The sequence below is a fragment of the Zootoca vivipara genome, chromosome 3, assembly GCF_965207765.1.
Source record: "Zootoca vivipara chromosome 3, rZooViv2.hap1.1, whole genome shotgun sequence".
In the NCBI taxonomy this organism is placed as follows: Eukaryota; Metazoa; Chordata; class Lepidosauria; order Squamata; family Lacertidae; genus Zootoca; species Zootoca vivipara.
In genome coordinates, this window is record NC_142586.1 from 4,789,448 (window position 1) to 4,802,958 (window position 13,511).

General features: G+C 44.0%; 1 protein-coding gene across 4 annotated transcripts in view; it reads right to left on the bottom strand.

Annotated features, from left to right (window-relative positions):
* COL4A2 (collagen type IV alpha 2 chain) overlaps positions 1-13,511 on the bottom strand; it is a 146,038-nt gene that overhangs the window by 111,938 nt on the left and 20,589 nt on the right. For all 4 annotated transcript variants that reach the window (XM_088667107.1, XM_035110370.3, XM_088667109.1 and 1 more), the window contains one exon: positions 5,025-5,105. In XM_088667107.1, the coding sequence (XP_088523233.1) occupies positions 5,025-5,105 (81 nt within the window). The remainder of the gene's footprint in view (positions 1-5,024; positions 5,106-13,511) is intronic.

Below are 13,511 nucleotides of genomic sequence, written 5' to 3' on the forward strand. Positions count from 1 at the left end.
ATCCAGGATAGCAGTGGGAAGCAGCGCTGGAATAAGGGAATTTCCAGAAAAAAGGGGGAAGGCTGCAGGGCCGTCTTAAGCGCCCTGGCGCCGTGGTGCGACAGATCCCTTTGGCGCCCCCCACCCTGTTTCCCAGCACGGCGGGCGGGCAGGCACAGCGCGGTTGCAGTGGGCGCGGTTGCAGTGGGCGCAGCTGCGCGGCGGACCGGCCGGTCAGCGGGCGGGCGGGCGCAGCTTGCGGTGCTCCCCTGGCGGGCCGGCGCCCTGGTGCCCTGCGCCACCCAGCTTGGCCGTAGGGGCGGCCCTGGAAGGCTGACAGCTGTGGCTTGGAATAAGGGAGTTTCCCGCAAAAAAAGGGAGGGTTGACAGCTATGGTGTAGTGATTCCAGACCCTCATTCCTACTATGTGCCCACATCTGCATGAGGCTGTTTCAGAGTGGGGGTGAGGAATGGGGTCTGGCCAGTAGGCTAGATTGTAAACCCTCCCCAACCCTTGTGGGCCAGGTTTGATAGGTGGCTGGAGCTGCCCACTTGCCAGTCATCTAATGTCACAATGTCACATGACCTTTCACTACTTGGCAAAGTGCTCTGCAAGACAGAGCTTTGAAACCCTCCCAGATAGGCGGGGTATCTATATATATAAAAATGAAAAAAGGGGCCTGCGTGTGCGTTGACCTTTCGCCAAAACTGCTTGACCGATTTTGACACAACGTCAAATGTGCCTGGCGTGCTCTGGCCCATGGGGTCACAAAGAGTTGGACACGACTCAACAACTAAACAACAACAGAAGCTTACCTGGGAGACATGACTGATGTGACCATCTGGCTCTGGATCTTGTTTGTCAGAAAGAGCGATGGGTCACTGCTCCCAGGAGAGAGGAAAGAGACTTTAAAAAGCTGAGCTGCCCTGGCAGTGTTGTTCCCTCCCCCCATCAGGGATCCAGATCGGACTTTCTATGAAGCTGACCATCTTCGCTGCTGGCTTGTAAGCCAAACAGCTCTATTATAGTGAATAGGCTAGCATTAGTCCAGTTTTAGAGCCACAGGGCTCTGGTTTATTGTCTGGCCTGTTTTGACCGCCTACCTGCTTTCCCCCTAGCTTTTATTTTTAATGAAGTTTCCTAATTTGACCACTGAAGTGTGTGTGGTTACCAACCTCAGGACTCTAGAATCCCCAGCCCCAGCCCCCATGTCTAGATGATTGGAGTCCATGCCACTGAAAGTTTAGGCTCAGAGTTGTGAGAGTCCAACATGCTCTTCTGAGATCTGGGAGAGACTTGGGGAGTTTTGGCCGCCTTTAAACTCTAACTTGCAAGGGAACTGCTTGGGAAACACAGGGTGTCTTGGTCTCAAGAGTTCCTGGAGTTTAAGAAGTTTAGGAGGGTCTGCCAGGGAAACAAGGAAGCAGCTTGAATATTGGCCTAAGACAAAGCAACTAAAAGCTGGTCCTACTTTCTCCAGCAATTTGTGTGCAGGTTTCACCGAGGAGTGCTGGGTGCACTGGCTTGGAACCTTTTGAAAAATGACTGCTTTCATTCCAGGTCCCCTCCCATCCAGGCAGCAAGAGTTAAGTGGGAGGGTGGTGGTAGCAACTACCTGAGAGTAAGAGCCACTGAGAACAGTACAGGGTTGTGGTGTTGCAGCTGGATAAGGAGAGGGGTGGAAGAAGCATTCTTGGGCATCCCATCATCATAGCAGCACCTGGAAAGCCAGGATTTTCTCGGCCCCTCACCTTACATCTTATGGGTAGGTGAGCATGGCCTGGCCAAAATGGTTTCCCCACACTTGCTTTGGGGATGGACAGGCAAGTTGCTGCCATTTGTCTATCATGTAGGACAACTTGAATCAGCCAAGTAGGACTCAAAATATACCTAACACAATTTTTTTTTTTGAAAAAACATTTCCTGCAGTTGTTGGAGAAGGTAAACAGTCTGCAACTGTGCCAAGGTTTCAAACTGACATTATCTAATATGCTGAGTGTTATGTAATGGAATGCTATGTTATGAGACCTCTGGGTACAGAGCAGTATACAAATTTAATAAATAATAGTAATAATAAAGGAAAGGGTGTTCTGTTTCCCTTAGCTCAAAAGGTTCCCCTTCTGTACGTTATGTGATGTCTTCCTACATACTTTGTTTATCCAAAATATTCTGCTGTTGTGAAAATGGAGCATACTTCCGACAAGTCAATCACTTTTCAATCCCACTGATCTCAACAAGAGAAAGTTACACATGTTCTCCTCTCCCACCACAATCAATGGTGCTCAGAAGTGTGTAGCTTTGAGTGAATTGTGCCCTCACTTAGTTCTCAAGGAAGGAAAAAGACAGTTTCAAAGGAAGTAAAATATCTAATTTCCAAGAATTTCTCTGGGATACATAGTACAATGTGTAACAATACGGAACTATCTGTACAGATTTTGAGCTTGGCAAAGATTATTTTCAGGTGTTTTTCATCAAATCTGCAAATTAACCAAAACATTCAGGAAATACTAACATTGCTAGTGCTTCCAGTTTACTTGTTTGTGATAACAGTTTTAGTTTCTCAGTGTCTAAATACGAATTGGTAATATTTAATATTTTTGTCAACTGGGGTGTTTTCCAACCAGAAATGCTGATAGGATTTCCAAAATGCAGAGAAGCAGATTTCAAAAGATGTCAAAATATCAGTAATACAAAGGCATCCTTAAAAAGAAATGGACAGTGGAGTTGTCACTGTCAAATAGAGGATAAGATATGATTGGAACTTATAAAGAACTCGAAGTGTAAATCTTTGCACAATCATTTGTGCAGACACACTCATGAGTTCTCTCCCCATGCAGAGCTGCATCTGGGAAACTTCTCAAACCATACTAGAGATTTGGTGGGCACCTCAATGCCACCCTCTCTGTCTAGGGCCGTAGGTCCTGCCTTCCTGCTCAGCTCAAATCTTCAACCCACACAGGAGCTCTCTAGAAGGACCATACAGAAGACACACGATAATAAGTATCATAGTACTAAAATTTGGGTGCTCATCTGGATGTGGTGGAACTAACAAAAAAAAATATCACTATTTTGAAGTAGAATAGAGTAAGTAGTGTTTCTATAGCCTAGAAAGAATATATTTTGATGGACAGAGATACAGTGGTACCTCTACTTACGAATTTAATGCGTTCCGAACGCACATTTGTAAGTCGAAAAAAATTGTAAGTCATTTGTAAGTCAAATCCCATAGGAATGCATTGGGAGAAAAGTCGAAGCAACCCTATCTAAAAATTCGTAAGTAGAAAAAAATCCTATCTAAACCGCATCCAAGATGGCGGACGGAGCTCCATTCGTAAGTAGAAACATTCATAAGTAGAGTTATTTGAAAGTAGAGGTACCACTGTACAATAATGTAGCATAGTAAGAAGCCTAACTTAACTGGAAAATATGTGGAACAAATATATTACTATTCTTTAATATATGTATGTTTCTTAATTTTTGAGAAGAATTTGCATCAGAATGAAATCAAGTCAAAAGCCATCAACAATCCTTCCCCCCAAAAGCTCACCAACTCTGGGCCATCTTCCCCCCATCTTCTTAATTTTGAGTCCCCCCCCCCAAATAGGGGGCATCGTATACACGGGGGCGTGTTAAACAGAGAAAAATACGGTAATCAGAAGTCCCACAATGTAATTTCCCATACCATTTTTAACCATCTCTAACCACTATTATAGGCAGTCAATAATTCAAAAATAAAGTCAGCGCCATTGAACATTAAAACTCTACAGTTGCACCCAGAACCATTTTTAGACATTATTACCAGAAGAATGACCCATTAAACTCAAGCACTGCTGGACCTATGACTCACATGGAAAACTAAAAAAGGAAAATTTTATTTAATTAGGCCTCATTTTCTTATACTCCATAGTAAGACAAAAACATTTCCATTAATTTTGGTCACCTCTGAAAATTCCAGATGATCTTATGATGAAAGTGGCTACACAGCTGCCAAGTGCAATGTTATAAGATGCTGAGAAATGCAACCTATTATTCAGGAAGTGCTGCTAGTAAAGATTTTACGTTTAAAGAAAAAAAATTACAACATTCTGGACAAATTAGATGGCTTGGAAGTATGCTTGCATATCAAATAAAATAATTTTTGTTCATTGCTTGAGAAGCTAGGGTATTAAGTCCATTTCCCAATATTAAAATTCAATATTCTTTGGTTGTAAAGTGCTGTTGATTCAAAAATGATATAATTCTAATTAAAAACCACTGTTCATTTCAAATATAATTAAAACAATGTAACTGGAGAATATTCAAATTGTTGTGTAGATGTTCACTTGTAATTAATTTTGACAGTTTTCCAATATCACATGGATGTACATTTCAATAACAACAGCTGAATAAATGCAAGAGCTCTCAAATAGTAGTGCCCAAATCACATTTAATAAGGATTTACTTTGAGATTTACTTTGATGCAAAGATACTGAGGAACAGACTTTTTAATGCAGTTATAAAACGGTGCCACCGTGAGAAGGTGGCATGAGGCATGATTTAGAACTTGAGCTAAGCGTGTACCAAACAACTTGCCTCCAAATGCTGTAGTCTACAGGAACCTGTCATGTGATACCTTTCTTTCTGGCTTAAATCTGAAATGTCAAATGCAATTATAGGCAATAGCTGGACCTATAATTTCATGAGTGGAATTCTGCTCACAAAGCTGGATGCTCTTGGATCTCTGCTGCCACCAAAAATTTGCTCGGGTTTGGGAGCCCTTTGGAGCAGTGTGGGTGGGCAGCAGGTGACTCCATTTCATTCATGGAAGTGACCACTTGGAACAAGCCCATTCAACCAACAGATTACCCCTTCTGTTCAGAGAAGGCTCCTTCTGTTCATGGAAGGACACATTTTGCATTGCTAGTATTGCATTGTTGAAATGTTTTGTTATTATTTTTGTATTGTTTTGTTGCTTATATCTTAAGTCCTAAATCTAGGGGCAATTGTTTGATCCCTAGGATAAAATGGTGAGAATTCTTATGTGATTAGAAAAAGTGGTACTCACACGGGCTCCTTTTTCTGGGAAACATTCACAACCCCCACTGCAGTCTCTTCCTGCACAAGGTCCTGTATAAGACTTCCCTCCCTGAAAAATAAAATAGACATTCAAATGACAGTTAAACAGCATGGCAACAGCATTTCAACTAAAGCATCTCTGTCAGATAGCTAGCCAACCTCTGCTAAAAACCTCCAAGGAAGGAAAGTCCACCATCTCCACAGGGAGTCTGTTCCACTGCCAAACAACTCTTACCATCAGAAAGTTCTTCCTGATGTTTAATTGGAATCACCTTTCTAGTAACTGGAAGCCATTGGTTCAAGTCCTACCCTCTAAAAGCAGGAGGAAACAAGCTCGCTCCAACCTCCAGGTGACAACTCTTTACAAATCTGAATATGGCTATATCATCTCCTCTCATTCTCCTTTTTTATAGGCTACACATACCCAGCTCCTTCAACCATTCCTCATGAGGCTTGGTTTCCAGACCCTTGATCTCTGGTCACCTTCCTCTGCACACCTTCCAGTTTGTCTTAAATTGTGGTGCCCAGAACTAGACACAGCATTCCAGGTGTGGCCTGACCAAGGAGAATAGAGTGGGACTATTACTTCCCTAGAAGAACATTTTAAGTGATTATTTATGATTGGGGACTCATTAACCAATCCTAAATTGAATACCATTTAATACTTGGAGGCATAGTAAATAAAAAAATGACACTGAAACAAAAATGTTTTAAATTACAGTATTAAAAAAATCAGAAATCAATGCTAAGTATAAAGCTGAAATTACAAGTACCGTAGGTAGCCATGTTGGTCTGGTGTAGTCGAAACAAAATAAATAAAATTTTAAAAAAATCTTCTTCCAGTAGCACCTTAGAGACCAACTAAGTTTGTCATTGGTATGAGCTTTCGTGTGCATGCACACTTCTTCAGATACACTGAAACAGAAGTCACCAGATCCCCACATATAGTGAGAGGGTGGGGGATCTGGTGACTTCTGTTTCAGTGTATCTGAAGAAGTGTCCATGCACACGAAGGCTCATACCTAGGACAAACTTAGTTGGTCTCTAAGATGCTACTGGAAGAAGAGTTTTAAATTTTTTTTTAATTTTTGTTATAAAGCTGAAATTTGCCAACAAAAAAGAGAGAAGACAATTGGAAGCTGCTGCAGCCTCTGTTGCTGAATGAGAAGTGGTTATGCTAAAAGAAAAGACATCACTGAAAATTTTATCAGCCTTACAAGCAGTAAAGTTATGTACACTGTATCCATGCTGGAGACGCTGGTATGAGCTACATGTGTGTTTGGAAAGAAGAGCAATATTAAATAGAACAATATTTATGCAGATGGGAACAGAGCTTACCATTTATGTACAAACAACTCAAAGAATGTGAAACTGCAAGTGACGCCTGAATGCTTTTCTTAGTGAAAAATGGGAGCTCATCTTATTCACCAAAAGATTTTTGTTGGAATGCAAACTTTGAAACTATGCATTGCAAAGCAAAGGACAAAACATCCTTCCTCTTCCGGGTTCACATCAACCTGTTGCTCCAATGTATCATTTCTTACCATATGGTAGGGCAGCGAGATGCTGGCTGGTGTGCCGCGACGTGCGGCGACGAGAAGGGCGATTTGCATTGTCACGTGCCTGGCGGCCGCCAATAAACGGGTCTCACCCGCGAGAAAGCAATATTTCTCCTCCTCTTTCCCAAAGTTCAGTGCAAACGAGCCTGGCGGCCGCCAATACACATCGCTGACCCGCCGGACGGCTTGTGAAGCCTTATTACAGGAGATTGCAACCAACACAGCAATTGGCAAGTGTTTCTTACAGTCATAATTATAGTCAATATAGGGCGGCACAGAGTTAATTTTTTTAACTTTTTAAATGGTGGTGTGCCTCGTGATTTTTTTTTCACGGAACAAGTGTGCCGTGGCCCAAAAAAGGTTGAGAAACACTGTGCTAGGGTTCCCAGTAAACTACAGGCAATTCTCTTAAAGCTAGTTGCAAAGATGTTAAGGTTTTTTTCAATCTATTTTGTCAAAACAAAGCATAGGGCAGTACAGTATCAATAATACAATACAGACAGAGATGTACCATGTCTATATATAACTGTTCTTTGCTTACATATCTATGATTGGCCCATCTGCTTAACTCAGGAAAGTCCTAAGAAGAATTACATCATTAGCCTCACACAACAGGAAACGAGGAAGTCTGGGCTCTCTTCCCTACATGGTGCTTTGAGGCAGGTCTATTTATAACCTACTTTGCATCTGACTACTGTAGTTTGCCCACCTGCACAATTTGGCTATTCTATGGAGTTTTCACATATAATTTACAATTCATTTGCTCTTATTATGTACACATATGTACATACATACATGACACTGTACAGCTCAGATACTGTTTTTGGATGATGCAGAAATTTTCTGCAGTACTTTACTTCAAAAGCTGCATAAACATTGTATCAGAACTGCAGTGAGTCTTGCAGTTTACTTTGCAAACAAAACGTTCTTATCAAAGGACAAGCTAACATACTGAGATTATAAACATCCAAATAGTCAACTTCCTTTAGCAGACTCAAACAATATCATCTTGTCGGTTCACATCCTCTCTCATTACGTTCCAAGCTGAACTGCTTAACAGATTCAGGAAATGTCTGTTCTGGGAACAAACCGAAATATTTGAAGACCTACATTGTAGTGCACCAAAAATAATGTTGCTTGTTTGCAATCATGGTGCAAATATTACCAAAAAATGTGAGCATTTCTCACTGAACTTTAGAATATCAAGAAAATAATTATTTTTAAATAGCCACCTGATCTTATTTTGGATTATTTCACCTCAGAATCCAAAAGCATATCTAGTTATGTAGATATGCTTTTAGACTTAGGTCATGTACACAATAGTGGCTCAGGAAGTAGCTGTCATTCCCCCCTGCTGTGTTTCAAGTTGTGTTTTACATTGCTGCACATGAAGGGGAATTTCCTATCTGTCTATATCCTTTTAGGACTCAACTTAGGATTCCATTTTGTTTGCTAAAACCAGTGCCAGAAAAGAGGTGCCAGAACTCACCATGAAACTCCCTTATAATGGCAATGACACCCACCTGAGAGGTGCTGGTACAGTGGTGCCCCGCTAGACGAATGCCCTGTTAGACGAATTTTTCGCTAGACGAATGGGTTTTGTGATCGGAGGTTGCCTCGCAAGACGACGAGGTTTTCTATGGCCGCCGCTTCGTCTTGCGAAGCGGGGCCATAAAAACCTCCAATCACAAAAACTATTTTAATAGTTACAGGTAGGTAGCCGTGTTGATCTGCCGTAGTCGAAACAAAATAAAAAAATTCCTTCCAGTAGCACCTTAAGACCAACTAAGTTAGTTATTGGTATGAGCTTTCATGTGCATGCACACTTCTTCAGATACCTGTGTGCATGTCTCTAAGGTGCTACTGGAAGGAATTTTTTATTTTGTTTTGACTATTTTAATAGCTCATTTACACAGATACAATAATACCTCGGGTTACGAACGCGATCTGTTCCGGATCGCAGTTCGTAACCCGAATAGTTCGTAAACCGAACGCGATGGGCGCCGCCATTTTGCGCAATCGCGCGCGCGCCGCTTCTGCGCACGCGGCGAAAACACTTCCGGGTTTGCGCAGTTCGTAACCCGAACTGTTCGCAAACCGAGGTGGTCGTAACCCGAGGTACGACTGTAGATAGTTTTAATTATATCACTGTTTAATAACTTTTTCCCATGTTTTTAGCTGCTTCTGTTTTATCTGTAAGCCCCCTTGAATCCCATTCTAGGCAAAAGACAGAATACTGTATAAATGAAGAATTAGAATGATTTATCTTGAATTAGCTTTAATTTAGCATTAACTATAGTAATCATTTCATGTTCTTCACATATTAAAGCAAGGATTTCTTATATTTATATGAAAGCACCCACTGCTCATCTCTAGGTCACTGAAGATGGAACGTAACATAACATGAACAGAACATTTTAAAACTTCTCTCTGTGTGATAGACATGGAATTCTCCAAAAGAATCTGTTTCCCAGCTGTTTCTAGCCAGGGTCAGTCAAATGGATGACTGAGTTCTGTTAGGGAAAACAAATAACTGTGCTGTGACACTAGTTCCCCAGCTGTTTTTATAGCTCTTTTGTGTATCAGCATTTGGATGTTGCCAATAAAATGCACAACAGGGAAAAACAACTTCTGGTGGTTGACCAATGTATGATGATCATTTCTTGATGAATTTTTAAAACTAGTTTTGACCTCTTGTCTTCTATGTAAGTTTGACATACAGTTTTAAACACCACCATAAAATTAGTAGCTTTGCCTAAAATTCTTTGTGTTCCTTCTTCTGTAGGTCTTCTTTGCCCAGGTCCCTGGGCAGGCAGGCAAAGTGGGAACAGCTGCTGCCCCAGCTGGGGGGTGGGTCCAGCTGCTGGAGCAGCATTATAAAGCCTGCCGGTCTTCGGGGGCGGGGCTACTCCCAACAGGGGGACCCCAAAGGGGCTCGTCCCTTGGGGGTGAGACAAGGGCGAGGGCCAGCCCCCCTGTGTCAATGTTATTAAGTAATTATATAAATGTTTCTAGGTCTTCTAAATTGTTTTTAATCTGTGGTATTTTGAATTTTGGTTTGTTTTTTGTTCATTTATTTTTGTTGGGGTGGGATAGATGTTTGGTTGGGGCTGGGGACTGGTTTAATTTTAGTATGATTGTAAATTATTATTATGGGTGTTTTGCTTTTTTACTGTTTTATTAGTTTGTTGTATGGTTTGTGTTCTGTTCTGAAGGGGAGAGGGTCAGGGCTGCCTGGGAGTGGGCCCCAGCCAACAGAATGGCTGCGGCAAGTTCCACAGGGAGGGATTCTCTGGGACACCCAATCTCAGTGATCACAGGCAGGAGGAGGAGCTACACCAGGACCAGACCATGTCATTACCGAGGAGGCAGGTTTAGTTGTTGTTGGAAGACTATCCCTGCCTCCAGGTCTGATCCTGACCGGAAGTATCCTGGAATCAACAAGGGAGACCCACACGACCTTAAGGAGCCGTTGTGCAGTGCCAGGTCAATGACTCACATGACAGCTGTCATCCACGACTTGATTGTGGATGGAGGACTTGACCTGGCCTGTGTAAGAGAGACTTGGTTGGATGAAGCAGATGGGACTGTCCTTGCCACTGCTTGTCCACCAGGTTTCTCTTACACACAGCAACCCAGTGATTTTTAGGAAGCCATTAGTTTGCACCAGGAGTCCTATTGGGAAGACCCAGTTCTCTGAGTGTAAGTCCTGGAATAATAATAAATAATAATTTTTTATTTATACCCCGCCCTCCCCAGTCAAAACTGGGCTCAGGGCAGCTAACACCAATAAAATTACAATAAGACATAAAAGAAAATAAAGCAATTAATTAAAATACCATGAGGGAGGAAAACACAGGGGTCAGACTGAATCCAACCCAAAGACCAGGCGGAACAGCTCTGTCTTGCAGGCCCTGCGGAAAGATGACAAATCCCGCAGGGCCCTGGTCTCCTGTGAAAGAGTGTCCCACCAAGTCGGGGCCAGTACTGAAAAGGCCCTGGCCCTAGTCGAGACCAATCTAACCACCTTATGGCTCGGAATCTCCAGAATGTTATTTGTGGACCTTAAGGTCCTCTGCGGGGCATACCAGGAGAGGCGGTCCCATAGGTACGAGGGTACTAAGCTGCATAGGGCTTTAAAGGTCAAAACCAGCAGCTAAAACCTGATCCTGTACTACACCGGGAGCCAGTGCAGCTGGTAAAGCACTGGATGAATGTGATCCCGCGGCAAGGACCCCGTAAGGAGCCTTGCTGCAAAAATTCTGCACCAGTTTCTGGGTCAGCTTCAAGGGCAGCCCCGCGTAGAGCGAGGTACAATAATCAACCCTGGTGGTGACCATCGCATGGATCACTGTGGCCAGATCAGGGCGAGAGAGGTAAGGGACCAACTGCTTAATACAGCGGAGATGTATTAATGCCACCTTAGCTGTGGCTGCAACCTGCACCTCTATGGAAAGGGAGGCATCGAAGGTTACACCCAAACTCTTGACAGAAGGCGCTGGCACTAATTGAGCCCCTGCAAGAGAAGGGAGTTGGCCCCCCAACCCCATGTTGTCCCGACCCAACCAGAGGACCTCTGTCTTCGAAGGATTTAACTTCAACCGGCTCCCACGTAGCCATCCAGCCACAGCTTCCAAGCACTTGGTCAGTGTGTCCGGGGCTGATGCAGGGCAGCCATCCATTAATGAATAGAACTGGGTATCATCAGCATATTGATGACAACCCAGACCAAATCTCCGGACAATCTGGGCACAGCGCCGCTGTGAGGGGGCGAAGTGGCGGCGGGCGGCGGCGGCGACCAGAGGCTCAGCGCACTTCCCCGGGCAAAGAGACCAGCGTCCATGGCGGCGGGTCTCTTTGCCCAGGGAAGTGCGCTGTGAGGGCGGCGCAGGCGGTAGCACGGCCGGCCGGCGGAGGGCAGGCTCGCCAGCGCCCCCTCCATTTCAGGGGCGGAACCGAGGTGGGCAGTGGGCGGCAGGCAGTGGGCAGTGGGCGGCGGGCAGGCTCGACAGGGCCCCCTCCATTTCGGCGCCCTAGGCCATGGCCTACTTTGCCTAAATGGAGGCGCCGGCCCTGGCTTCAGGGTTCTGTCCTCTCCCCCATGCTTTTCAATATCTACATGAAGCCACTGGGAGAGATCATCAGGGTGTTTGGGCTGGGTGTTCATCAGTATGCGGATGATACCCAGCTCTACCTCTCTTTTAAATCAGAACCAGTGAAAGTCCTGTGTGAGTGCCTGGAGGCAGTTGGAGGATGGATGGTGGCTAACAGATTGAGGTTGAATCCTGGCAAGACAGAAGTACTGTTTTGGGGAGACAGGGAACAAGCAGGTGTGGAGGACTCCCTGATCCTGAATGGGGTAACTGTGCCCCTGAAGGACCAGGTGCACAGCCTGGGAGTCATTTTGGACTCACAGCTGTCCATGGAGGCGCAGGTTAATTCTGTGTCCAGGTCAGCTGTCTACCAGCTCTATCTGGTATGCAGGCTGAGACCCTACCTACTCACAGACTGTCTCACCAGAGTAGTACATGCTGTAGTTATTTCCCACTTGGACTACTGCAATATGCTCTACATGGGGCTACCTTTGAAGGTGACCCGGAAACTGCAAATAATCCAGAATGCGGCAACTAGACTTGTGACTGGGAGTGGCCACCGAGACCATGTAACACCAGTCCTGAAAGGCCTACATTGGCTCCCAGTATGTTTCTGAGCAAAATTCAAAGTGTTGGTGCTGACCTTTAAAGCCCTAAACAGCCTCGGCCCAGTATACCTGAAGGAGCATCTCCACTCCCATCGTTCATCCCAGACAGTGAGGTCCAGCACCCAAGGGTCTTCTGCTGGTCCCTGCAAGAAGTGAAGTTACAGGGAACCAGGCAGAGAGTAGTGACACCTGCCCTGTGGAACACCCTCCCATCAGATGTCATGGAAATAAACAACTATCTGACTTTTAGAAGACATCTGAAGGCAGCCCTGTCTAGGGAAGTTTTTAATCTGGCCTGGCTCTAGGTGCCCTCCCAGTGGCGTGGGGCGCTGCGCGGCAAAGCCGCGCAGAAGCCATTCTGCACACTTCGAGGGTGGGGGTGCTGGAGCAATCTCTGTGCCTCAGCGCCAGGGCGCCCAACCTGCCCTGTTTTTAATGTTTGATGTTTTATCGCTGTTTTATTAACATTATTAATATTCTGTTGGGAGCCATCCAGAGTGGCTGGAGAAACCCAGCCAAATGGGTGAGGTACAAATAATAAGTTGTTGTTGTTGTTACTACTGCTATTGCTATTATTATCATATGGTCTTGCTTGGTTTTGCAGCTGCTAAATTGTGCTAATTAGTGTTTTATCTGTAAAGAGAACCAACAGTATTCATAACCGATTCATTGTTAGCCACTTTGAAGGTCCTGCTTGGATGAAAAGATAGGTTGAAAATGTATTAATAATGAATAAACATAGCTACGAAGTTTCTGTAGATTGTGGAAGACTTCTCTGAAGTATGGTAGCATCACCAGCACTGATGCTAGCTGCAGAGTGTAATACGGTATGCAGACTGTGAATGAAGACTACTGGGAGAGCAATGGACCCTCTTTCCCAATAAAACCCAGTGTATAGGATCTGAAACAGGATTGTGATCTGAACTCATAGAGTCCAAGATCCACTCAAGCAAATCTAAGGCTGTTGATTACAAATGAGAGGTATGAATTCAATGCAATGAGATAATGAATAATTATTCATGATTGTAATGTATGTATTTATTTGGCAGTTTTATTAGCTACCCTTCAGCATAAGCTCTGAGGGCAGCAAACAATTAAAAGTAAAATTCAGTAAGGTAGAACAACAAACTAATAAAAGCTTAGAGAAGGAGCAAAACCAATTAAAAAACAGCTGAATAATACAATTAAAACCATCTATACAAGATGCTGCTTACAT